Source organism: Girardinichthys multiradiatus, chromosome 10 (genome assembly GCF_021462225.1).
Source record: "Girardinichthys multiradiatus isolate DD_20200921_A chromosome 10, DD_fGirMul_XY1, whole genome shotgun sequence".
Taxonomy (NCBI): Eukaryota; Metazoa; Chordata; class Actinopteri; order Cyprinodontiformes; family Goodeidae; genus Girardinichthys; species Girardinichthys multiradiatus.
This window is the reverse complement of record NC_061803.1, coordinates 31,764,602-31,791,028: the sequence shown is the minus strand read 5'-3', so window position 1 is coordinate 31,791,028 and position 26,427 is coordinate 31,764,602. Positions and strand designations below refer to the sequence as shown.

The 26,427-nt window shown below is 39.6% G+C and overlaps 1 protein-coding gene across 1 annotated transcript in view; it reads left to right on the top strand.

Moving 5' to 3' along the window:
* Positions 1 to 26,427, top strand: part of ankfn1 (ankyrin repeat and fibronectin type III domain containing 1) — a 119,853-nt gene that overhangs the window by 21,377 nt on the left and 72,049 nt on the right. The window contains exon 7 of the mRNA XM_047376417.1: positions 12,854 to 12,891. Within this exon, the coding sequence (XP_047232373.1) occupies positions 12,854 to 12,891 (38 nt within the window). The remainder of the gene's footprint in view (positions 1 to 12,853; positions 12,892 to 26,427) is intronic.

The following is a 26,427-nucleotide window of genomic DNA, read 5'->3' as shown; positions in this document are numbered from 1 at the left end:
ACTTTTATTCTGAAAGTATACATCAAAGGTTTTTCCACTAGTCTGATAATATTAAGCTTTTGTTTACATTCTAAAAATATCCATCAGTTTCTGTTGTCATTTTGAAACCATTCAGTTTCTTCTCTTTTTCTAGAAATCTTCAGCAGGGATTTAATTTTGAAATTAAATCAGTCATATTTGCTTTCATTTTTGTTTTCTTTTTGTAAATTCTTTGGTCAATATCTCTTTTTAATCATATTTCTCATTTTAATAGATCTGTATTTTCATTTATGTATGTACATTTTACATTAGCCTTCAAATAACCAGCTGCTGCAGACCTGTAAGTTTTTCTTTAGGCAGCCTGAGGAAACTGGATTTGAGTCAGACAGCTAGAGAAAGCCTCTCCTCCACTAAAGAGGCTCTTATGAGAAATAAAGCTTTCTCACTGCTCAATTGGTTTCGGCACACATAACAAATCTTATAAAAAAAAATACAAGTTATGTAAGGGATGATCTTATAATTGTAAGAGGGTCCCCCCTGGCCCCGGGAGGAGGAGGTTCCCAGGACACGCTGGAGGGACTATGTCTCTCGGCTGGCCTGGGAACTCCTTTGGCTCCCCCCGGAGGAGCTGGAGGAGGTGTCTGGGGAGAGGGAAGTCTGGGTGTCTCTACTGAGTGTTCTGCCCCCGCGACCCAGCAGACGATGAGTGCGAGTACAAGTTATGTAAGACCTGACAGGATGCACAGAAATCCTCCTGCTCGGCTTTTAGAAATCAGAAGAATTGAAAAAAATGTAGCTTTGACCTTTTCGTTCTTATTCTTTTGCGGATCGTCTAGTTTCAACATACATGTTTGAATTCAGAATATATGAGTCAATATCAGCATCTCAAATGAAGTGTTTGCAGGAGTAACATGCCAGTGCTGAAGCACTGTTTGATGCTGTGATGCTTTAACCATGAAACAACCTCCTGGGGTCTCCTCATGTGTGCAGCACAACTAAACATCAGTGTTGTAAGGAGTTTAGTATTTGTTGAGCAGCTACTGTAAAGAAAGACGACGGTGTTGATCTTTGTTTCAGTCCTCGTGTTTTTTCTACTGAACTCCAGGTCAGGCTGACAGAACCGACGTATGAGAGCAGATGTTACCTAATGAAGGGATCAGCCTCAGTTACGATTAGATCCACAGACAGAGCAGTAGATGTAAGAATGCTGGTGATTCCAGCTTTCCTGGAGCTTCTGCCTTTGCCAGGAGTTAATTAGATCCCGTAAGTCAGGTGTTTGTTCCCGGCAGCTGTTTCCTTGTTTTCTGGCTGATTCCTCGGAGTGCCTGCTCACTGTTGACCCTGTCGAACTCTGGTTGTCAGGAGGTGACATCGTTTTGTTTGTTTGCAGCTTTAACCCTTCTCTCGGGTGAACCTGATGAACCTCTTCAGTTTCACACTTATATTGCAGTGACTCAATTGTGGAGACAGTTTTTTGGCTTTTAAATTAGTTGAAGTTTCAGATGCTTCATTCTAATTTTATTGGTGATTTCAGCTTTATGTTCCCATTAATTTATTCTCTAGTGGTTTCCCAGCTTCACCAGTGGAGCCACAGGATCCAGCAAACACCCTCTTAGAGCTTTTAACATAGGGTTGCAAAGAACAGATCTTCTGACCTTTTGGCTTCACTCCAGCAGTACAGGAACTACTTCTAGAAATCATAGAAGGTGCAGCAGGATCGATTTCTAAGTGTCTGAACCAAGGCAAATTTTCCTCATTTTAAAGGTTTTTCAGATTCAGAAAACTTGCTCAAGACACATCGTCTTATTATCCTGATGAGGTTTACAGATTCACAGATTACATTTTGAACAATAAGCCACAATGTATAATATCCTATCAGAAACTTTAGATAAACCGTGTTTCTAAAATAAGATATGAAGCCTGACTTCACCATCAGGGTTACACCACCTGTTTCTAGCTTTTGCTGACACTTCCAGTCCTGACCTCTGATGTATTACCAGGAATCCTCTTCAAACAGTACCGCTAACGAAGAGTAAATGTAAAAACTACAGCCTGTTAAACAACAAATATTCGAATTAGATAAATAGATCAGAAGTTTTTATTTACTCATCATGGACACAAGTGGTGTATTTATTTTTTAACTTAAATCATTTGTTGAGCCATTTTTTTCCAGGTTGGATGATCTTAAAATTTAAACTAGCCAGTTACTTCATTAGGAACATATATTTAGTTGTTGGTTTATGCAAATAGCAACTCAGTCAATTACATGGCGTCACATGTCCATTGAACATTGTCTAAACACCACATCTTACCCGAGTACCATGTCCATCCCTTTATGACGACCCATTTTCTGAAGTTACTTCCAGCAGAATAATACACCATCCCACAAAGCTCAAATCATCTCAAACTGGCTTCTTGAATATGGCAGTGATTTCACGATACTCTAATCAACCTCCTCAGTCACCACATTTCAACCTAACAGAGAACATTTGGGATGCAGCTGAATTGGAGATTCTCATTCTAGATCTACAGCCAATACATGTTGAGCAACTAAATGGACCAAAATTAGACACATTGTTGAATCTGCCCTATAAAGAATTTAGATAGTTTTAAGTGGAAGAGGAGGGGCCAACCTTGTATTAACAAAGTGTACCTAATAAAGTGGCCGTGTGCATAACTGTAATGATCAAAAAAATTCCAGTACTGGGCACTTTAGTTAGAATTTATTGTGGATTTGATCAGGAGAAGCTACTTCCACAAGAGTTCAGCTTGGATCTGGAAACCTGATCAACAGACAGTGACCAGCCCTGAAGCTCCTGAGGTTACAGCATCTGTTACCATAGTGATGAGGAAAGGTAACAGGGGAATCTGAAGACACCCCCCTGGCGTGGTACAGGCGCCTCTGTGTAACTGATATCTTTCACTCCAGTTTTATAACTTCTCCTGGGGGGCGTTGAGGCAACTGCAGGTCACTATTAGACTGATCAAATGTTTTTAATTATACTAATGACAATGATTTATTTCCCTGAGCAGCATGCCTTTACTTTTTCTCCTTCAGGCAGAAATTCATATTAGAACAGTAGGAAATAAAATACAATGAAGTTAAAGTAGGAAAAATGTGCAATTAACTTCAAAGTGAGTTTTTTAAACCACTAAAACCAAACTGACAGCTATGAGGGCAGGTCCCCAGTTAGTTGGTGAGAGGTGGTAAAAACCTGAATGTTGTTCCTGTAACTTCCAACAGGAGGCACTCTGCCTCCTCTGGTGTTTTTCAGAGCTCACTGACCTATCCTATATCCAACCCTGCGTTTTTCTGCTTGCGGCAAAAAGAACGGCTCAGCTCCTTTCCTTATATAAAAATTGAACAGAAGAACGTCTGAGCAAAACACACCACCTGGCAGGCGAAATTCTACTTGAACCAACAAGGCGGGTGGTGTTATCTTTTCAATAGATACTGTGACCCAGCAGGTCCTCCTTTCTGAGAGCATTTCCACACAGCCCAGACACTCTGGGCGACTCAGATTGCAACTCTGGGAGGCCTGCTGCTCCTCAGCTGTGAATCATTTTGTTTAAAAATCAGAAAATGATGAAAATAACTCCAAATGTCCAGAAACCTTCAGAGAATTAAGAGGAGGCGGAAACAGAGCTGTAATTTTCTGCAGCGTGGAAAAACCAAAGTGGTCGTTCCGTACAAATGTAGAAATGTCTTGCTTTTAATGTCAGACTGAACAGAAATAGATTTTAATTTACATCACTACTGTTTCAAACCATCCTAAACTGTTATTCTCAGAGGGAGGAGGCATCTGATTGCAAAAATTGTTGCCTTATTTGAAGGTCAGTGGAAATACCTTTGCTAAAAATATGAAGCTCTTTGAAGAAAATAGCCAGAGTTTAAGTGCTTTGTTTCTTCAGGTTTTGGTTTGTTTTTAATTGTCCTATACAAATAGATTAAATTGAGTGAAGGGGAGTTCAGATGACACGCAAGTCAAACTTTGTGGAATTATCCGCTGTTGGTCTCATCATTTTGCAACAGCAATGAATTATGTTATTGATTAAATGTCTTACAATAGCTAAACCATTCATCCTTTCTCATAAGCACTTATTATCAAGCTTTCAATATCACCAGCAAGTGAAGGTCCTTCCATCCCTATCCCAACCGTGTCTTTCAGCTTCAGAGAGGCAACAGATCCAGGAGGACTACTCAGGCACTCTTCTCTTCCACCAACACTCTACAGCTTCTCCTAGTGGAGTACAAGGTGTTCACAGGTCAAAAAGGATAGTCCCTACTGAGAGTTCTGGGTCTGACATGGGGTCTACCTTTCATTCAGAAAAGCCTTGGAAATTGTCCAAGGGATGAGTCCAGGAGGTACAGAGATTAGATGTTAGAACAACTAGATGACTTCTCTTAATGTGGAGGAGCAGCACCTTTACTCCGATGTATCTCCAGATGATGGTGATCTTCTCCTTATCTCTAAGGCAGGACCTGATCTCCCTACATCATCATCTTTGAAACAGATGCACCAGATTGACCCTGCATACAGTAATAATGGATATACCCTCAACATTCCTTTAATCCTTGCTTGCTGCTAAAACGTTACCTAGGTGTATACTGACATGAAGCGTCCTAAAGACCCAAGAAGAATAATTTCAGGTTTATTCTGCTGGACAGCATTTTGCTTCTTCTACAACAAATAAAAGTTTAACACCCGGAAGTAAAAATCCAAGTAACAATTTGTTCCATAAGCAGACCATTGATGAAAATGTAAAAAGATTCAGTTCAGAAGGAGCTAACATGTGTAGCACAGAGAGCAAAGGTCACGGGATTGATTGTGCAGAAATAGTTGGGGAGTAATCAGAGCATCTGACAGTCAGAAGAGATAGTGAAGGTAAGCAGACACAGCTTATGCCACCTGAACACATTATACAGTATTACCAGCATTAGATGGGGTCTGATAGGAGTCACATTGTGGGTTTTTATGAAGCTTCGTGGTTGGATTGTGTAACTGATATCATGTTGAGCATACAGATATTACAACCCCAATTCCAAAAAAAGAGCATCCCCGAAAGGCTCAGTCGTTCACAAGCGAGGTTCACCGCTTTGTTAACAACTGCGTGAGCACATAGTTCAACAGTTTAGGAACTTTTCTCAACATACAATTGCAAGGAATTTTGGGATTCCATCATCATCTACTGTTCATAATATCATCAAAAGTTTTGGAGAATCTGGAGAAATCTCTGCACATGCCAGTGACCTTCGATCCCTCTAGAGGCACTATATTAAAAGCCGACATCATTCTGTAATGGATATTACCACGTGGACTCAGGAACACTTCAGAAAACCATTGTCAGCTAACTCTGTGTGCTGTGGTTTGACGAGTCCACATTTCAAATTGTTTTTTGGAAATCATGGAAGTCGTGTCTTCCAGACCAAAGAGGAAATTAACTATCTGGATTGTTATCAGCACAAAGTTCAAAAGTCAGCATCTGTGATGATATAGGGGTGTATTAGTGCCCATGGCACGGGTAACGCACATCTGTGAAGGTCCCATTGAAGCTGAAAGGTACATACAGGTTTTGGAGCAACATATGCTGCCATCCAAGCAATGTATTTTTCAGGGACATTCTTGCTTATATCAGCAAGACAATGCCAAACCACATTCAGCATGTGTTACAACAGCATAGCTTCGTAGTAAAAGAGTGGGGGTACTAGACTGGCCTGCCTGCAGTCCAGACCTGTCTACCATTGAAAATGTATGGCTCATTATGAAGCACAAAATTTGACATGAAGACACCCAGACTGTTGAGCAACTGAAGCTGTGCATCAAGCAAGAATGGGAAAGAATTCCTCCTACAAAACTTCAACAAGATGTGTCCTCAGTTCCCAAACTCTTATTGATTACTGTTAAAAAGAAAGGTGATGACACTCAGTGGTAAACATGCCCCTGTCTCAGCTTTTTTGGAACGTGTTGCAGGCATCAAATTCAGAATGAGTGAATATTTGAACATGAATTATCTTGTCTTTGTAGTGTATTCAATTGCATATAGGTTGAACAGGATTTGCAAATTATTGTATTCTGCCTTTACTTACGTTTTACACAACGTCACAACTTCATTGGAATTGGGGTTGCAATTGAATTTTTATTTCCCAATCAGTCCTCTAACTAGTTGATTATCATATTCCAGCTAACGTCTCTGTGAGAATAGGGATAATGCAGCTGTGGGGTCTCAATGGAGATTTTTTTTATCTGTCAAAGTGACATTTTTATCATCTTTGCAGAACTGTCCTCATGTTTCAACCAGTCTCACGACATCTGATAGAAAATAGGAGCCTGCAGCTTATCCTCCCTCCTACAACTAGTAGAACAGAACATTTAATGGATAAAAATAAAAATAAACATGAAGTGATTCTTGGTTTTAATTAGGGTGCAGTTCAGACTTCTTGTACCCCTCCTGCAGGTGTGTTAAATTGGATCAATGAGGCAGTATCCTAGTTTATCTGACTCATGGGATGATGTGGAATGAAGTCGCTGTTTACTGAATCTAAAGCGTTGCACGTGTTTGAGTCCGGCACAGGAGGGATTTGTGTTTGTGTTCTGTTTACTCGTTTTCTCCGCCGGCTCGCCATCTCTGTACACAAACACTTGCACAGTGGTGCATTAAGCAGCCGTCCTCCCACAGGGCTAATCACATCAGGGCACAAGTCAAGCAAGTCTTTCTGAACATCCATTAAGCTGCTTCTCTGCACCAAATCCTCCATGAATCACCCGCCATGAAATATTAGCTCCATAAATTCAGCCTGCCATCTTATTAAGCTTAATCCCTTAAAAAAACATAGAGCGGAGCACATGATTGGTGCCTCCCCACCTCCGCAGCCACCCCTCCACCTTAGGAGTGTGTGTCTGCATGATATGAGAAGGCTGCATAAACAAATGTGGAGTGCTGCAGTTACTCCTAATGTTTTACTGCTGCAGACGTTGCTGCTAAGACCAGGAGCTCAAAAACAACTCCCAGCAGATTCCCACTAGAAAGACCTGCAAGCCAGAGGGTTTGGATGCAGACTGGATCAACAGCTTCATCTTTTACACTCAGTGACACTTTTACACAGTTAAGGTATCCTTTAAATAACAATGATGGACTTCTCTATGCACAAACTAATAGTTAGAGATAATATTGCAGTGCAGATAAATATAGTTAATTCATCTGTACAAACACATATGCACGTTGCTCTGCCAGGGTGACTTTGAAGGCATGTCCACTGTCCGTTGTTCCTTCTGATTGGTCCATGTCACCTCAGTTCAATGTAAGCATCATTAAAAGCTGATGAAAAGTCACTCAGGAGAACCACAACTAGACCCACTGACAGTACTAGGGTTGCTACACATTTCCCATAGCTTTACAGAGTTTTGTGTTGCTTGTTTAATTGCTTGTTGCTTGTTTAATGTCTGGAGTATTGCATGCTGCTCCTGAACATTAGCTATAGTTAGTTAGTTAATACCTTAGTTAAAGAACAGTTTTTATCCAATTTTATTTGACAGTTACAGACCAATTTTCAATCTGCTATTTTTGTGCAAAATACTTGAAAATGTTGCATATCATCTATGACATATGCATTTACTGCAAAACTGTTTTCTTGATACTTCAGACTGATTTTAGAGCTAATCACAGGACAGAAAGAGTCAGAGTTTTATGTGACTTGACAATTAGCTTTGATCATCATACAATTTCGTAGAGTAGAGTAGAACATGTGTTCCAATGACACTCGCTTATATGATTAACAGTACTATTTGTCTTCATCACTTTGTAAGTGTTCCATATAATGAGTTTATCTTAGTAAATTAGGTTACTGACATAAAGGAACTTTTTAATAATATTCTAATTCAGTAAATAGGAATGCATATCTATTAATTTCATTCCAGTTTTTTGCCAGTTTCAGTCCTCCACTGGATTGCTTATGATGATAAGCACTATGTAACAGAGACAAATTCTACTTTTAAGTTTCAATTCCTCTTCTTTCCCAGCTTTGAGCCTGCTGCACATCCAGTGTAGTCACCCTGTCAGTCAGCAGACCACACATCCAAGCATCCAGCACTCAGGGGTGCCAGCAGCCGGTGCCACGAAGCCCAGCTCAGCCTGGCCTGGCTGCAGTTTCCTTGGCCAAGTTGTGAATGCTGCCATTGCTGCAGTAATTAACCTGAAGAGAGGCCAAGCAGCCATCACAAAGCAGCCTCTGACACACCTCAGAATAACGCCTTGTTCAAATTAGCGTGATGAAGTGGACGGTGGGGGGGATTTAGCTGTCTGCGGTCGGCCTGGATCTGTACGTGTGTGTGTGCGTGGGTGTAAGAACAAGGTTACATCAGTTCAAATTAGCGGTAAACCTTGACAGGCAGATTGACTTTCTATGTTGACTGTTAAGTATTTCTGCTGCTGAAGGAGGTTTTGTGAGATCAGATTAGAGCTGCTCCACTGAGGAGGTTTACTTTACAACTGCTCATCAGTTTTCCTAAACTTGAAACACAAATGAACAAGATCAACTAAAAACATTACAGACAGTTTGTTTAATGAGCAACACGGATTACTTCATTCTTTACAAAGATATTTTAAAGGCAATGCAACAGGAGTTTGACATTGCTAACCAGACACGTCTAACCAGTTACGTACCAGCAGAACTGTCTTCCTTCCTTTATTTCACTGTGAACTTGTTTTCTTGGATGATTTTTTTATGAAAAGATTTACCACCTAACATGCAATTTATCTTCAAAGCCTTATTTGTTAATCTTTTTTTAACACATATAACAAATGTAAAAATAATCTCAACTCCAATCCAAACAAGTCTAAACAAAGCCACCTGACATTCTGCAGTTTTGGCAGGAAACCTGATGGTGGTTTAGCTTCTAGTTAAGTTCACAATGTGGAAGCTGCCATTACACTGGTTACAGACGACTGTGTTAGAGTTGGACAACTTCAGAATAACGCCACAACTGAATGCAACAAGGCTTCAAACACGTAACTAGATAATGCAGCTGTGAAGAAAATGATGTGATGTTAAATTTTTGCACAGAGTGATCCTCTCAGGACAGACTTTGGAGCTTTGCTGACAGTTGGTGTTATTTTTCAGTATTGAGTTTTCGCTTTCAGATGCAGATTAATTTATTGCAATGAACTCCAGCATATTGGGGAGATTTCCTAAAGTTAGGATGAAGAATGAGCAACACTGAGAATCCTGATGAAATAGTTAAGAAATCTTTACTGTACTTGACATTGAGAAAAAGAAGTAAAATTTGACACTACAAAACATAACATTTGCGTTGCTGCAAAAGACTGTGTTGTTTGCCAAAATAGACCAGATTCCTTCATAGTGGTATACCTTGGTGGTCTCCTGTTGGAAATCAAATGAGCTCCAGTTTCTTCTCATCAACATGGTCATTTGAACCAAAGAGTCTTTTTAAGGATTATAATAAATGCTGACTGAAGCCGTTTCTCTGTGTTACACTGAAAATCAGTTGTTTTCTCAGCAGTGCAGTGGGTTCAGAGCACATTGCTGTGTTCTCCTGGTGAACTCAGTTTTTGGTGGGTTAAGTGGTTGGAGAATCCTGTGTGTTCTTACATAGTCTGCTTCTGCTAACAGGCATCCCTCTGTAGACACAATTGGCCCCTGAGGGCCCGAGATGTCCCATGAGACCTATGGCTGTAACTTTATGAGTTCAGTGGTTTAAAAGCACAGAGAATAGCAGTTCATTTTTAATCACAGAGGTTCTAAAGGATGTTTCTAAATTGTAAGTTATTTTCAGAAATTCATCCCAGTTTTTTGATTTTTATTTTGTTTCATTGCAATTTGATTTATTAAAGTGAATACAGGTTATTGTGAGCGTTACTCTGAAAGATGCAGAACAAAGAATATGAGGACGCTCCAAAGCGTCCTAAGACTTTTGAAAAATAATTCTATGGACTGAAGAGACAAAGGTGGACCATTTTGAATCATGTTTGTCTCGTGACATCTGGTGTCAAACTAAATGATAAATGACCTGCACTTGTATAGTGTTTTATCAAGTTCCCAAGGACCCTAAAGTGCTTTGCACTACAATCAGTCATCCACCCATTCATCCACACATTCACACACTGACAGTGGGGAGTTACATCATAGTCTCAACTGACAGAAGTGAGGCTACCATAGAATCGGCGCCACCGGGCCCTCGGACCACCATCAGCAGGCAAGGCAGGTGAAGTGTCTTGTCCAAGGACACAACAACTGAGATGGATGGAGACGGCAACCCACCGGTTACAGGACGAACTCCTACCACCTGAGCCACAGTCGCATCTAACTCAACATTTCATGAAAAGAATATACTACATGCAGTCAAACATGCTGGTAGTCATGTGATGGAACCACGGATTCTTCTCTCTACCAGACAAATTTGAAGGAGAATGTCTGGCCATTAGTTTATGATTCTCAGCTCAAATGATGTTGTGCAGCAGGACAGTGATCCAAAACACACCAGCAGATCCTCTGAATGTCTCAAAAAAGACCAAAAAGAAGGTTTTGGTGAGGCCTAGTCAAAGCCCAGACTTAAATTAGATTGAGACATTGTGGCATGACAATGAACAGGCCAGTCATGAAGCGAAAACCCCACAGCGCTTTGAGTGTCTCGTTGCTTAAAAGCACTATTTAAATAAACTTACCTTACCTTACCTCCAATATGGAAAAATTAAAACAATTCTCCAAAGAAGAGTGGGCCAGAATGAAGACATATCGTCAGTTATCACAAATGCTTTATGGCAGTATTTTTGCAAAGTGAGACAAAACCAGTTATTTGGTTTATGGGCCAAATACGTGTTCACAGTGAACCAATTTGGTTGGTCCATTATTTACTTCCCTTAATAGAAGAATTCATCATCTGAAAACTGTTTTTTGTATGTACTTAGAATACATTTGCCTGATATTATTGTTATGGTTATATAAAATACAGATCTGCATGTTGGTACAGTTGGTAGCCCGGTTGCCTTGCAGCACAAAGGACCTGAGTTTGAATCCTGGCTTAGAGTCTTTCTGCATGGAGTTTGCATGATCTTCCCATGCTTTCTTTCTGAGTATTCTGGCTTCTTCCCACAGTCCAAATACATGACTGTTACAGCAATTCAGAGAGTCCAGTTAACCTAAGTTATGACTGTGTGTCTGGTTATTTGTCCTGTGTGCCCCTGAGACCGCTTGAAAACCTAGACCTTTAGCCCAATGACTGCTGAGATACTTATTTTGACACCTGTAGCAGCAAACAGCATTTTCATGGGTTTGGCACTTGGCTTTAACAGCTGTCAAACAAATAGCTATAAAAACTCATTAACATAAAGAAGAATATATATAGAACCCTGTGGAATTTCAAGTTTTATGGAACCAACATCATGTCTTTAGGATGTCTCGTTCTGAGGATTTGGACCTGCTGGTCGTTTATTTATTTAATTGGTTCCCATCGTTAGGGTTGAGCCCCTATTTGGGTTGCTGAACACTTGTTTGATTATTACCAATAAGTTAGGCAATATGTGTGGTTATTACAAAACCAAATACTTTGTGTTGTACCTAACATTTTCCATTGTAGGAAGATTTTAATTTGTCAGCAATAATTTTGCCCGAAAAGAAAACTTAAAATCTGCATCAACCACCTGTGTTAAAGGGCCTAACTTGGAGCATTATTGAAGTGCCGAGGGTATGTGGCAGAGGTGTCCAAAGTGCGGCCTGAGACCCATGCAATTCATGAAAACACAAGAAATCAGAAGCAACCTGACATAGTTCAGAGTCAAAAACATGATTTTTGTATTGTTTAAATATCAATTATATTAGTCATGGCCTTTTTAGATATGGATATGACCACTAACTGTGGGGTTTATGTTGTTCAAATATTAATAAATGTAAATAATGATCAGATAAAATAAAAAATAAAAAGCTAAAAACGTGTCAAATGATAAAACGTGGTATAATAGTTGTGTGTTTACTTCAACCAGTGACTGAGGTCATAAATCTTTGCTGCTGTTATTTAAGGGATGGAAGCTGAAATGTCCGTTTAGTTTTAGTCTTGATAAAGTAACAAATGTTTTCCAGCGATGCTAACCTGAATCCATTATGTCCTCCATTAAAAACAATGGAAGCAGATGCAGTAATGTGTTTTCTTTTATTATGAAGTGTGAATTGTGTCTGGCCGCTCGTTGTAATCCTATCTTGATGAGTGGGTTGGATGAAGCACCAAAGTGCAGACAGGAATTTGGGAACAGCATAGTGAGTAAAGAAGGCAATGATATTAAAGACAAAACTCATGGCATGGCAAGAGGTGAAGAGGATGTGGAGCACAGGCACACCAACTAGCATGGAAAAATGGGGAGAATAACAGATCTGAGAATGAGGCAAGTAATCGAAGGGATCCATCCAAGAATAATGAGAATTAGAAAGCTTAAATACTGAGGGAAGTGAGAAGAATGACATATAATTTATATGTCAGCAATTGGAGGAAAATGTGGAACAGTTGAGGCAGAGTGAAACCAGGGAGCTGAGGGAGGGACGCTAATTAAACTGAAAGGAGTTGAACAGAGATACAAGAAAATCCAGGTTACTTAACAGAAACCTAACAAGAAATAAATGAAAATGTGCAAAGAATAGAACACAAGAGAAAACTGAGAAAGTCAATACAAAGAAATGAACTAGTAAGGCACGAACAAACGAACCCTAATGAATACAGATAAATGAATGGAATATGGTAAAAATAAGGAACATAATGAACAACAGGCAATGATGAAAACAAACACAAATGAAATACCAAAATCTAACACATCAGTGGATCGTGACAGTTCCTGCACAGTGGCTCATTATTTTCTCCTATTTCCTCCGCAGAGCCTAGGAACACCGGGACGATACGACAGCAGGAAAAAGTGAGTCCCCTCTCCTGTCAATATGCCTTCCTGTTTCTGACTCTTTTAGCATCTCAATTCTGCCTAGTTTTTCATTTTGCTGTCTGAAAAACCTCCTGAAGCCCTAAAGTAATATGCCTTTATTTAATAAAACAGGACCGATCACCTCTGCTGTGTTTTATTGAGGGAGTGACCCACAAACCAGATTATTTCACTGGTCTTATTGCCTCCCATCTACACTGCCTGAAACAAAAGGGAGCAAATATTTGTAACTAAAGAATCATACATTCACTTTATTTTGAGAAAGTGGTTCAAAGCTTTACTAAAATCTGCTCAGGTGATCGGCAAATACTCTGCATGCAGATCAACATGCGGCCAAATCGCTGCGCAGGCTGTCAGCTAAGCATCAACCAGACCAGACCATCAGCTGTTCTTATGGTTGAATACATTCTTTCATCTGAACTATGTTCTTAAATTGTATTTAACATGGCTCAGATTCACCCAAAGTCACAGTTTTGTGGAATTATTTATGAAATTATTTATTTACCCTGATAGACTTTACAAGAGAAATTTAAAAAATAACCAAGATTTGTAGATTTGTTTTACTTTCAGGATATACGTGAAAGCAAAAGATTTTAACTTGTTAAACTCCATACAAAGTTCACTAGAAGCGTCAGCTGAATCTGCACGACTTTACTGCCAGTGTTGTGCATACACACATTCAACTGAACATGTGTATAGGTAGGGGGAACTTGTGTATTAAAATTATTTTAAAAATCCCTGAGTGCAGCCCTCCCAAGTTTAATTAAACACCACTCTTGTCAGGAGTGAATGTTAGATGTAAACTGAGATTTCTGGTTTATTTTCCTTATGCAGAAGAGAGATGCAACAATAGTCCTTGAAGCAAGAACTTTGTGATTACTGTGTGCCTGCTTTTGGTTCAGCCACCTCTCTCTACAGGGATGCCTTCTTCATAATACATCCTTCAACCATCTCTTTAAACATTTTACTATTAGGCCATCCTCTTTGCTTTAAACTTACCAAAAAAAGCAAATGCTCATTCCGTAACCAGCACAACTGATTTTGTTGACTTGTTGCCATTTTAACTGTGGGGGTTGATAGGGGTTGATGGCTTCAGTCAGGTGATATCAATACTTAGCATACTGGAGGAACAGGCAAGAATCCTTTGACAAGTACTTGGTTGTATTATCAGCAAGAACAGGAAAAGAGTTTCACTGTGCTCCAGGATGGTTTGCATTCAGACTAAAACTAAAGCAGATATTCCTTCAGAAGCGTTCTAGACCCAGCTGCAATCATGTTTCATGTTGCTAAAGGAGGATCTGCAAGTTCCTCAATGCTTGGGCCCCAAAGCAGCAAATTTCAAAGACTCTTGGTCTTAAAGAGGTGCTCAGCCTGATAAGAGTCAGGTAATCAATGTATTTGATATTAGAACCCCTCTGCTACTTTCCCTCTTAGATCCTATGGAGGCAACAACAGTCACTTAATTTTCCAAGCGATTGTTGCGATTTATTTCATTTATATTGTGAGATGGAATTGTTTTTTGTTTTTTTTTTTGGTTTTATACACTGCCGGTTAACCTTGACCAACTTTAGACAAGATCTGTTATATCCTGCTTCATAAAACTCTAGCTGCCTTCAAGTTACCTCCCTCATCATTTCCACTTATCTATGTGATAATTTTTGTAGGCATCACTGAGACATGTTGCAAAGAAAACCTTGAACCATATTTGCATCAGCAGATCAGCATCAAATCAGATTCCTAAGCTGAATCAGGAGGATTTAACGTAGTGACTTCAGAACCAGAACATTCTGTGACTCCCACATGGCAAATGCTTCTAGGTAATTCCATAAATACTGGTTTCCACGGAGTGAACAGCACATCAAACTCCTCCTCGTGGTGTTTGTGGAATCAAAGCGTGCACTTTCAAGCTCGCACACACTCAGACATTTAGGGGCCCGAGGTAGCTATTAACAATAATGGCCTCTGGCTACTGGTTACCATGGAAATGGAGGCAAGGAAAGAAGGGCATGTTTGTAAGAGCTGATGAACATCGCAGAGAGTTAACATCTGTCTGCTGTGAGGGCCAAAGATGCTGTCTATGTGTTAACATGGGATCATCTCCAGATGATTATGCATTTACCAGATGATGCTCCAACCAACTTGTCATTTTAATGAGATTACAGCTCAACCTGACAGACCGCGCTGGAAATTTTCATCACTTTGCTTTACTTTGAGCTCAGTTTTTATCTTAAAATCTCTTACTCCTAATAAAAATGTGTACAGAAATAATACTATTCAGGGCTTTTAGATTAGTTTTTCATAAAATGTGTGGTACATTCCAAAGGAAAAAAGCTCCAGTCGCCCATGCAGCAGTAGTTTCATTGTTGGTGTGTTCGGCTCTTTTATTAGAGATTTTATTCTGATCTGTTTGTTTTGAATAAGATAAGATGAAACATCAGTCCTGACAGAGTCAGTTTCGTACATAATCAACCAAATACCAAATTGAGAGGTTCAGGTTTTACTTGGATATAGAATAGCTCAATTCATGTGACATTAATATTAAAGTTTAGATTAAACTTTTCAAGTTTTCCATTTCCACGACACAGAGTATATTTTAAAGTTAAGTATAGCAAAGGTCTTATGAAGAATTCAAAGTTTTGTTTCTTTCTATTTTCCATCCTTGCCTCCTTTATGCAAATCAGAGCTTAGGTTGCAATGGTAATTCAACCTGGAAAGACTCACATAACGGAGAAACAACAAGAAGACGGTTAAAGAGTTTATTAATGAAAGATTATTTCTTTGGTGCTCGGACCCCTGAGGAAGACGTAAATGCTGATGTAACCAATTTTCCTAGATACGAGAGTGAGTTACCTTTAATACTGAAATAAACTGATAGAACAATCTGCGGGCCTAAGAACAGAAAAACCTAGTTTGTGGAGCCAAGGAATAGAGCTACAATAATAAGCCGAACAGAGAAATGAAATGGAGTAGCAACTCTTATATTATTACATAATAAAAATAAAATTTGCCATGGCTTACAATCAGTTAACCGAAAACGCCCAAAACAAAGAAGAAAATAGTGCAAATGTCCCACAAGAGATGAAAACAAAAGACAATTGTCCGTCTGGGCCTCTTATAGGAAGGACAGCCCGTGTTGCAGGTGTACCGGTTGCTATGAATCAGAAAAAGGCGGACCCAAGATCCAGCTAGACACAGTATTGAAACTTTAAAAGGTTTATTCAGCCACAGGAAAACGTCACACAGGTAACACTCCTCCCAGCTTCCAGGAATCACTGAGGCAGAAAGGGGGATTAGTGACTTGTAGTCTCTCCAGATTTTGCAGGGATCAAAAAAGCCACTAACCTGCTTTTGTCTTGAGTGGAACTTGAAACCCAGAGGGGAAACCTCAGTGGGCAGAAGGCGGTGATCTCCACAGCACAGGTAAGAAGTGACTCCAGGCTGAATAATCCGAGGGCTAGACTGGCCCAATAATCCAAGGACAGAAACAGGGTCAACGATCGGAACAAGAGGCGTCAGGCAAGGGGCAGGCAGAGGCATAAACCAAGTCGGGGCTCCACGAAGGGCTTGACCTGAGAAAACGTGGAACGTGGGGTGAATCCTCATGGAGTTGGGTAATCTCAGTTGTACAGCGACAGGGTTGATGATCTTGGAGATTGGGAAAGATCCAACAAATCGGGGTGCCAATTTCCGGGATTCTACCCTTAATGGGAGGTCCTTGGCGGAGAGCCAAACTTTCTGCCCCACCTGGTACTTAGGGGCAGGGATCCGTCTCCGGTTGGCCATTCTTGACTGAACCAGTGACATTCTGATCATCGACCTCCTGGCCTTTCTCCATATTCTTTGGCACCTTAGGGCAGCCGCTTGGGCGGACGGAACATTAGCTTCTCTCTCCTGAACTGAAAACATGGGTGGCTGGAAACTAAACACAACATGAAAAGGAGACAAACCAGTGGCACTTGATTGCATAGAGTTCATGGCGTATTCAACTCAACCCAGGACAAATTTTGTGACCACTTGGTCGGGTCAGACTCACATAATATACGAAGTTTGGTTTCAGCTTCTTGGTTGGCTCTCTCGGTTTGGCCATCAGACTGAGGATGAAACCCTGAGGAAAGACTAACAGAAATTCCCAACAACGAACAAAACTCCTTCCAGAAACGTGACACAAATTGGGGTTCTCTATCGGAAACAATGTCATTAGGAATTCCATGGAGCCTGAAAACTTCTCGGGTCAATATCTCCTTAGCAGACGGAAGCTTCTCCAAGGGCACCAGATGAACCATTTTTGAAAATCTGTCAATTATGGTTAGTAGTACAGAGTGACCATTAGAAACCGGTAGACCTGTCACAAAATCCATCGCAATATGTGACTATGGGCAAGGGGGAATTGGCAAAGGGTGCAACAACCCCGTAGGGGGGCGACGAGAAGGCTTGGCTCGACAACATTGAGGTCATTCAGCAACAAATTCTTTGACATCCTTGACCAGCGATGGCCACCAAAACTGAGTTCGAACCTTCTGAATGGTTCTGCTGATTCCTGGATGACAAACTAAACGAGAGTACCTTAGGCACAAGGTGTTCAGGGACAAAACAGCGGTCAGGTGGACATGATGGTGGGACAGGCAGATCCCTAATGGCTTCCAGGACCTCCCTTTCCACCTCCACTCGGGACACAGACAACACAGGCAACATGTTTCCTCTTCTTCTCTGCAGGATCTTGTCTTTTCAGTGCTGTAACAATGATTTGTTGAGACACCTTAAAGACTTTCAAGAGCCACCAGGCTTTGAAGTAATCAAGCTCAGGCAGACCAAACAGCCAAAGCCCAACAAGTTGGATGCTCATGGTTCTCCATAATGTTTTTCGTTCTATTAAGAATCCTTCTTTGCAAAATCATCTCTAGAGGTTCTACAGGAGTCCCCAGAACAGAGTTGGCCTTCTTTATTAGCTTGTTGAGCTTTCTTAAGTCCCTGGCTCTGACGCTCAACAACAAACTTATAGAAGATATGCAGCATCTTGCTGCAAACGCCAAAGGTCCTAAGCTTCCTCAAGAAGTACAGTCTGCTCTGTTCCTTCTTGTAGATGACTTCACAGTTGCATCTCCACTTCAGTCTGTTGTCCAGGTGAACACCGAGGTATTTATGCTCCTCCACCATCTCCACTTCTTCTCCCCTGATGGAAATAGTGTTTGACCTATTCCTGTTTCTCTTGAAATCTACAATCATCTTCTTTGTTTTATTCACACTCAAGATTAGATGAATGTTTCCACACCATGCCACAAAGCGGTCCATCAGCTCCCTGTACTCAGCTTCTTGTCCATCTCTGATACATCCTATGACTGCAAACTGAAGTCATAGGGATTACAACACATTGAGATGAAAATGTTCTACTGGTCTTCTGAACAGATTTTAAAGTACTAACACGTTTCTGGATCTATTCTCCTCCACAATATGAGGTCACCATAAGCTGAAGGATGGAGACAGCTTCTGGTAACCAGCTATTTCAGTCATCAAACTCTACTGCAAATATAGAAAGGATAAAACTCAGCCAAAGTGTAGCGCCACCTGCTGTGCAACCTCCAACTCCATTCAGCTTATAGAAACAAAGTTTGCTTCAGATTAGTTAAACCTATAAACAGAAAACAGTGAGTGAAATGTTGAAACCCGTCTAGAATGTCTGCAGCTGAACATTTTCTTTTAAAAAGCATTTTGTTCTAAACTGAGACAGAACGCTGTGTTCTCATTTAAACATCATTTATTTTATGTCCAAATGAATCACCAGTAAGATTTAGTTTTTTTTAAATAATTTCTCATCTGGTCTCACTTTAACATTCTAAAGCCATTAAATAAAATTACCTCTTTTTATTTAACCCTATCCTCCAGTTTCCTATGAAGTTAGATGGGCTTTTGAGGCGAACAGGCATCCTTGCTTTTGTAGGAGGTAAATGGGTTCAGGTAGTATGAAAGGTGTGTGAGGACATTCACAAAGAGCCTGAAACGAGCTTACACATCTCAGACAGGCACGCGCAGCAGGAACAATGAGCAGCATCAGTCGTGACTGGAAGTTTTGAGTCACAGGTTCATTAAAACATTATTCAGCCTTTGTCTCGTGCAGAACTCCCACTCTCTCTCTGCTGTTTCCATCCCTCCATTCCTCTCCTCTCTTTCTCCTCCTCAGACTATTGCAGCTCTTCAAACCAAAGCTGCTGCTGTTGCCTGATTATGAGGCTTCAGGTTGTTTCTCACAAGATGATTATCACAAATATGACTGGTGTATGCTTGTGTCTGAAGGCTAATCCTTTAAGGCTGACAGAAATAGAACTTTATTGATGTTTCTATTGCATCACAATCATTGTTACATTTTAATGCTGAAGAAAACCTTCGACTCTTAAAAAATACAGTGTGGAATTGTTCCTGCTTGCTGCTCCATAATACCTAAAAACTTGTTCATCTTGGCACTTGAGTCATGTTTTTTACAGTCACAGTGAAGATGAGAGTGATGGTGTGACACATGTACTTGGTCAAAGCCACTAAATCTGCAGCTCATGCTCCAGTTTGCCCTTTTTAGCTCAGTGTTCTGCTTTGTTTGAGTCCTACCTGCTGTTTCAGGTAATGCATTCAAATTCAGCCATCCATTTGACAAAGAAGCTTCAAATCAGCTGCAGGCCATGTAAAGTGAGTTTGTATAAATCTTTACTGTTATGAGATGAAAAGTTATGTTCTTTATTGTTATCTTTAAACTAAAGAAATCCAACTTTAAAAACTTTGAGGAACACTTTTGTTAAAAACTACAAAGTTGGACTGATGACCTCAAAACACAGCCTGTTTTCTACATATCAAACAGCTTGTAAAGATTTTCAGCAAATTTTTTTTTGAGATCAACACAAGATCTTCAAACATTTTTGAATAGACTGATATATGTAAAAAGATTGTTTATGTCAACGTGTCCTTAAACCCCCTTTGAAACAAAAAAGTAACTTGGAAAATCTTTACTGAAAAGTTTGACAAGACTCTTATGTGCTTTAAAAGACTATAGAGATTCTTCCGTTGGTTGCCCTTCAAAAAAGGTTAAGGAATTTCACAAAACAACAACAGAGCGAAGAGAGGCTTGGTTTCAGCGGCTTTAGCATCCATTACATCTTCTAGTAATCTTCTCTGACATATCCTGACAATGAAATACTTGTAGTATTATAAGCAGGAAAATGTAACCACAAAGGTTTTGGGACTGTGTATCTGTGCGTGTTCATGGGAGCAGTAAAGAAAGGATAAAAAAACAGAAAATAATGTACTTCCGGTTGAACAGAGGCAGTGATGGCAGCATAACATGTTGGGTTCCTGACAGCACAGTGTAATTTCTGCCCGATAAAACTCAAATTTACTTATTGACATAGCTAACTGAGCATAGACACTACGGGCGATCAAAAATGCCCCAGAAGGGAAGGAAAAGCACAGTAGAATAAAGTACAGGTTGAGGAGGATGATGGTCAGCTGTCGAAAGCTAACAGCAATATGGAGGATGACACTGTCATGATTTGTGGGTGTTTTTGGGCTCTTATTATTATTATTATTATTATTATTATTGATAAGGTTTGAATTGTGCTTCTGTTATTTTCCTAGTCATGCTTTAGTTTTTGTCTTCTAGTTCATGTTTTGTCAAGTTAGGTTTTTGGATCTGGTTATGCTTTAGTTTCATGTTTTTCTAGTTATGTTTCTATTAGTTTGTATCCTTGAATTTCTGTTTTGCTCTAGTCACGTTGTGTTCTCTCCTGTCTGTCAATTAACATCATTCGGTTCACCTGCACCTAGCATTCAGTCTCCTCGTTTCACCTTGTTCTTGTTTCATATATACACATCTGTTCTGTTCATTCCTCGCGGAAACATTATGGATCACTTCACTCTGTTGTTGTTACGACTCATGTCAAGTTTATGCCAAGCCGGTCTTGCCTGCCTGTCCACCACCTGCTGAAGTAAGTTTCATTTATTAAATCAGTTTATTCAACTACCGTCATGCTGCCTGTCCGTCTGCATTCCGGGGACCTCCGCTACACTAACCCTGACAGACACAGAGCCTAATTCTGACTACGTGAGTCTTATTCTGAGCTGCGAGAATATAGAAAGGATTTCAGTCAGCAACTAAGTGGCATAATAGAAGACATAAACAAGATCCTCAAGAGCATGGAGGAAGCAGAGCAGCCGATTAACACCGTGGAGGAACGCATTCAATCCTCAGAGGAGGTCTTAACAGAGCTCGTGAGGCTACAAATGCTAACGGCGGCCAAGTTAACAGACTTGGCAGGGCACACACGGTGTGAAAATGTCGCAATACATGGAGTAACGGAGGGAGCTGAAAATGATTTGACATCAGTAATAGTTTTCGTGGAGGATTTATTGATGAATGGCCTGGAGCGTTTCCTTAACATTGAGAGGGTGCACAGGGCGCTTGCATCGACACCACCAAAAGAGGACCCCGAGAACAATCGTGGCTAAATTACAGGATGAAGAAAGATACAGTATTATTAGTAGAGCTTGGCAGAAGAGACTTTCAAGGAGAAAGAGTTCAGCTGGACCACAATTATGCATCAGAGTTGCTGAGAAACAAAAAGAGTACGCTAAGGCAAAAGCTGCACTGAAAGGAAAAAATATAAAGTTTCAAAACCCGTACCCGGCAAGAATGAGAGTGTTTTTTCAGGACCGAACAGTGGTCTATGGATCAGCACAAGAGGCTATGTCAGATCTGGTAAAGAAAGCCATCCCAGTGACAATTCTGAAAAAGTCTACCTCCCTTTTGAATCAAATCAACCAGATGACCTGGCAAACCAGTGGAAAAAGGAGGAAATACAGGAAAAGCCGGGTCAGCAAGAGACTACAAGGAGTAGCTCCAGTCATTCCAGTGACAGGAGCGGGGAAGTAACTGAATCTACCTTCTGTGGATTAGAGTAAAGTTACATTTGCTCTAAGAAACACTGTAATATTTTTATTTTTTCTTTCCTGCATTTCAGTACTAAATATACCCGATTATAAACTCCCGAACTTCTTTTCAATGTGATGCAAATGTATTTTCAAGGACAATATTAATGCTGAAAAGTATAAAGTGGGTGAAAAATCTTAATAAGTACAGCTTGGACAGACAAAATGAAGCCAAAACAATATCAGTGAACTTTGCAGGCGACAGCCTGTCATCTTGATCTTTTTCCAGTAGGACGTAATTACCATGTTGAAAAATAAAGTTATGGGCATGAAGCGGTGAAAATTAATGTCGGGACTCACCTTACTGGGCTTGATGAACATCTGAGTCAGCTTTAAAGCTGAAGAGGGCACTCCCACACGGCAAGGAAAGGAGACTTACCCTCTACACTCTCACACCATCAAAGTCACAAGGCTACATTTCAGGCCTTACTTTTGGAAGTCAAGATGGTCGTTTTCTATCTTTTGTTCAGCTGTTTTATTGTGTTAATTGTGTTCAATGTCTTTTCTGTTGCCACAGTTCATTGTGGCAACAGAGATGAAGTTTATGACCCAGGTAAACTTATTTTTGGGGGTTTAAAAAATTGTCTTACACTTTATAAATGCAAAGTCCTAAATTTATTACATACAATGTAAATAGTTGAGTCCAATTAAGAGAAGCAAGAGAAGCAAGACCGAGATTCAGAACATTCTAAATTGGAAAGATTTGGGTTTAACCAGTATTCATCATTTTATAACCAGGGTCCTGAAAGAAGGGTTTCGATTTTAATTTCCCAAAAATTTTAATTTGAGTCCATGTATGAAAAGACAGATATTGAAGGGAGATTTGTACTTATTCGGGGATACCTGGAGGAAGTTCTAATCACTATTTCAAATGTTTATGCACCACCAGGATCTGTATGTAAATGTTATAAACATTTATTTGAACTAATAATATCAGAGGCTCAAGATTTACTCATTTGCGGGGGTTATTTTAATATTAGATTTATTTCATCTATGGATACTACTATACTATTCCAGTGAAACAAAAAAATACAAGAAACATAAATTTAATTATAATGGATACAAGAACAGAGCTGAATCCAACAAAGAGAGATTACACCTTTTTCTCTCATCCTCACTCTGTATATTCCAGACTTGATTACCTTCTCATGTTTCAAAAGGATGTAGGTAGGGTACATAGTTGTACTATTGGATCCATGGATTTGTCTGACCATAGCCCAGTTTATATCGCTTTACAATTACATTCTGAAAAGAAGATAACAAATTGGAGACTAAACATCGGGTTATTGAATCAAATAAGGGATCAAATAAGGACAGATATTACAGATTATTTTGAGGAAAATGAAAATGGGGAGGTGTTAATCCCAATTCTTTGGGATGCATTAAAGGATGTCTTAAGGGGTAGAATTATTGGCTATTGCTCTAATATGAAGAATCAAAGAAGTAAAATTTAGACAGGCTTCAATTAAAACATAAAAATCTATAGAACACCCATAAAATGGCACAAAAGGATATAAATTTAACCAGACAAAAAATGAAATAAATGAAATATACTCAAATGATATAAAAGAGAAAGCTAATTTTTTTAAAACAAAGATAATATGAAGCAGGTGGGAAATTGGCTAAAATATTGGCATATAAATTAAAGAAACAACAAGCAGACAGCACAATATACAAAGTAAAGGACCCAATAATAAATTATTTATGCCATAATTTAACAGTATACCACAGTCATTTGAATAACACTATAAACATGTGTGCACATAGCCCGAAAAGACAAAAATGGACACCTTTCTTGATCTTTTAAATTTGCCTGAAGTAAAAGATGACCAGAGTAAGCCTTAAAAACAAGAAATAACAGATGAAGCAAAAGGGCTGTTTCAAATCTAAAGCCCAAAAAGGCAGTAAGGACCAGATGGTTGTCTATCTGAGTGGTATAAGGAATTGAAAGATCTTTTAATCCTGGTAATGAGAAAAAGATTTACCGTAATCACATTCTCAAAACAGGTGAGACACCTCCCTCCTGGAAAGAGGTGGTCATCTCCTTGATACCTAAAGAAGGAAAAGATAAACTTAATTGCAGAGGTGGGTAATCCGGGTCCGGGAAAGTAAAAGCTGTTGGAAATATGATTATTGATTAATTAATATTTATCAAGAATTATAATTAAAAATAATTAAGAAATAATAATAATAATAATTTAAAAAAGACATGCCTGTTAGGTTAATTGGTCACTCTAAATTGCCCTTAGGTGTATGAATGAGTGTGTGCGTGGTTGTTTGTGTGTTACTCTGTGATGGACTGGCGACCTGTCCAGGATGTACCCTGCCTCTCGCCCATAGACTGCTGGAGATAGGCACCAGCTTCCCCGCGACCCACTATGGAATAAGCGGTAGAAAATGACTGACTGACTCACTATAATTAAAAGTCATAATTTGACAAGATTAATTTCTTAAACAAAATCCTCATTTATGAATCGAAACCAGAGTTGTCCTCTGGTGTTGTAATTATGGCTCTAGGCCTTTGGTAATTACAATTATTAAATGTCACTGTGTAATCAACCGTTTCTGCCGAAACATGGGGAACTTTAACCTTATTTTGACTGACAAATCACTTTTGCACAAAATAAAAACAGAACGCCTTCTCTTTATCTACGTGAAAAAGTGATAATATGACAAGGGAATATGGTGTTGAACGAAGCTTTGGGAGCGCAGCCCGCCAGAAAGTGTAGCTCAGTGAGATGCAGGCAGAAAACAACAGTAATCACATTTCAAAGAACAATGGCATGCACATACAATTCAGAACACATTAGACTATAAGTGGCGATTCTACATCGCACTAAATCTCCTCTACCCTGCCCAAGCTATTTGTAATAAAAAAATAAAAATAAAAAGTGGATTTTCCTTGTTGAAGTCTTCCTTCTGGGGCAGCGAGTGAGAGAGAGAAAGGGGTTGAAGAGTTCCTGCACGTCCGCAGTTAAACTCCAAGAAAGTGGTCAATCTCCATCTTTTGGCCTCCTTGGCGAAAAGGAAAAATATGATCTGACCGTCAGCAGTCGACTTGTACAAAACAAGGAGGGAAAGTTGCGTCTCCTTGAAACTCCGTGGTTTTTTGGTTACGTGTTAAACTCACGTCTTCAATCGGCAAAGTGAAATTTCTGCCCTTCTTATTCCAGAAACCTCTTTCATGAATTTTGCGTTGGCCAACGAAGGAGAATAAATGAAGAATCCACGTGGGACCTCTTCTTCTCCAGAGAGAGATGCTTCAGATGTTGGTCCGGTATCCAACGTGAAAAGCAAAGTGTGGGCCGTCTCATGGTCCGTTTATATAGTTCAATGGGGCATTGGAACTGGGACGCCCTGTCTTATCAGCCACAGTGGCCGCTGGGATTTGTAGGACAGACTATCCTGCGGTACAAAATGGCCAATGACATTGGAATGGTCCAATATTCAGCAAACATGTGGTCCAACAAAGCCCTGCCTAGTTTTCCTTTATTCTGTTTAATTAACCAGGTGATTAGTCCCTGTCTATGTTGTGAAGCTGGAAATGCAAATGGTTGGAACTAACCTCTGTACAGGTTTTCTAATTTCTGGACCTGGATTACCCACCTCTGCTTGATTGTGTGAGTTACCATCCAATAAGTGTGTTCAGCCAAGATATTCACACACATTTTAGCAAAAAGACTTGAAGAAACTATTGCCCAAATTATAACCTAGGTCAAACCGCTTTTGTCCGGAAAGGCAAACCCAGGGTCATATTCGCAGAACATTAAATATAATTGACCAAATAAATAAAGATAATGTCCATACTGCTGAGCCCGGATGCAGAAAAGGCCTTGACCTTGTAAACTGGCAGTTCCTATGCAGAGTGCTACAAAAGTTTGGATTCCATGAGATCTTTATTATAACAATACAGGAACTGTATAAGAGTACAAAGGCAACAATAAAAGTCAATGGTGACATTTCAAATTCGCTGGAGGAACTAGGCGGCGTTGCCCCATCAATCCATTACTTTTTGCAATATTTATCAAAGCACTAAGCCAGAGGATCATTCAGGATACTAATATAACAGGTATCAAAATTCTAGGCCAAGACCACAAAATTTTCTTATTTGCAGATGACGTTTTATATGCCAGACCCAGAGAGTTTGATTCCAAAACTGTTACTATACACATGTAGTTTTATCTCAGGCAATAAATTAAATATCACAAAAACACAAATCTTGAACGTCAATTGCCGACCAAGCCAAACTATAAAGTCAATCTATCAACTAAACTGGAAATTAGATCAAGTTAAACATCATGGCATAAACATCCCAAAAGACCAAACAAAGTTATATGCCTTTAATTTCTATTGGTTAAATTAAAAGGTAAAGGAGGATATCAGGAGATGGAATCAAATACCATTTTAAGTTTTAAATCATGAATTGAATCTGTTAAATTGAACATTTTGCAGAGGATATTATTTCTGATATACAATTCAATGATTGGATTAAATTAAATTCTTGATATGTACGTCAAGGGAAAATGCCAAGAATCAAATATCATAGTCTCC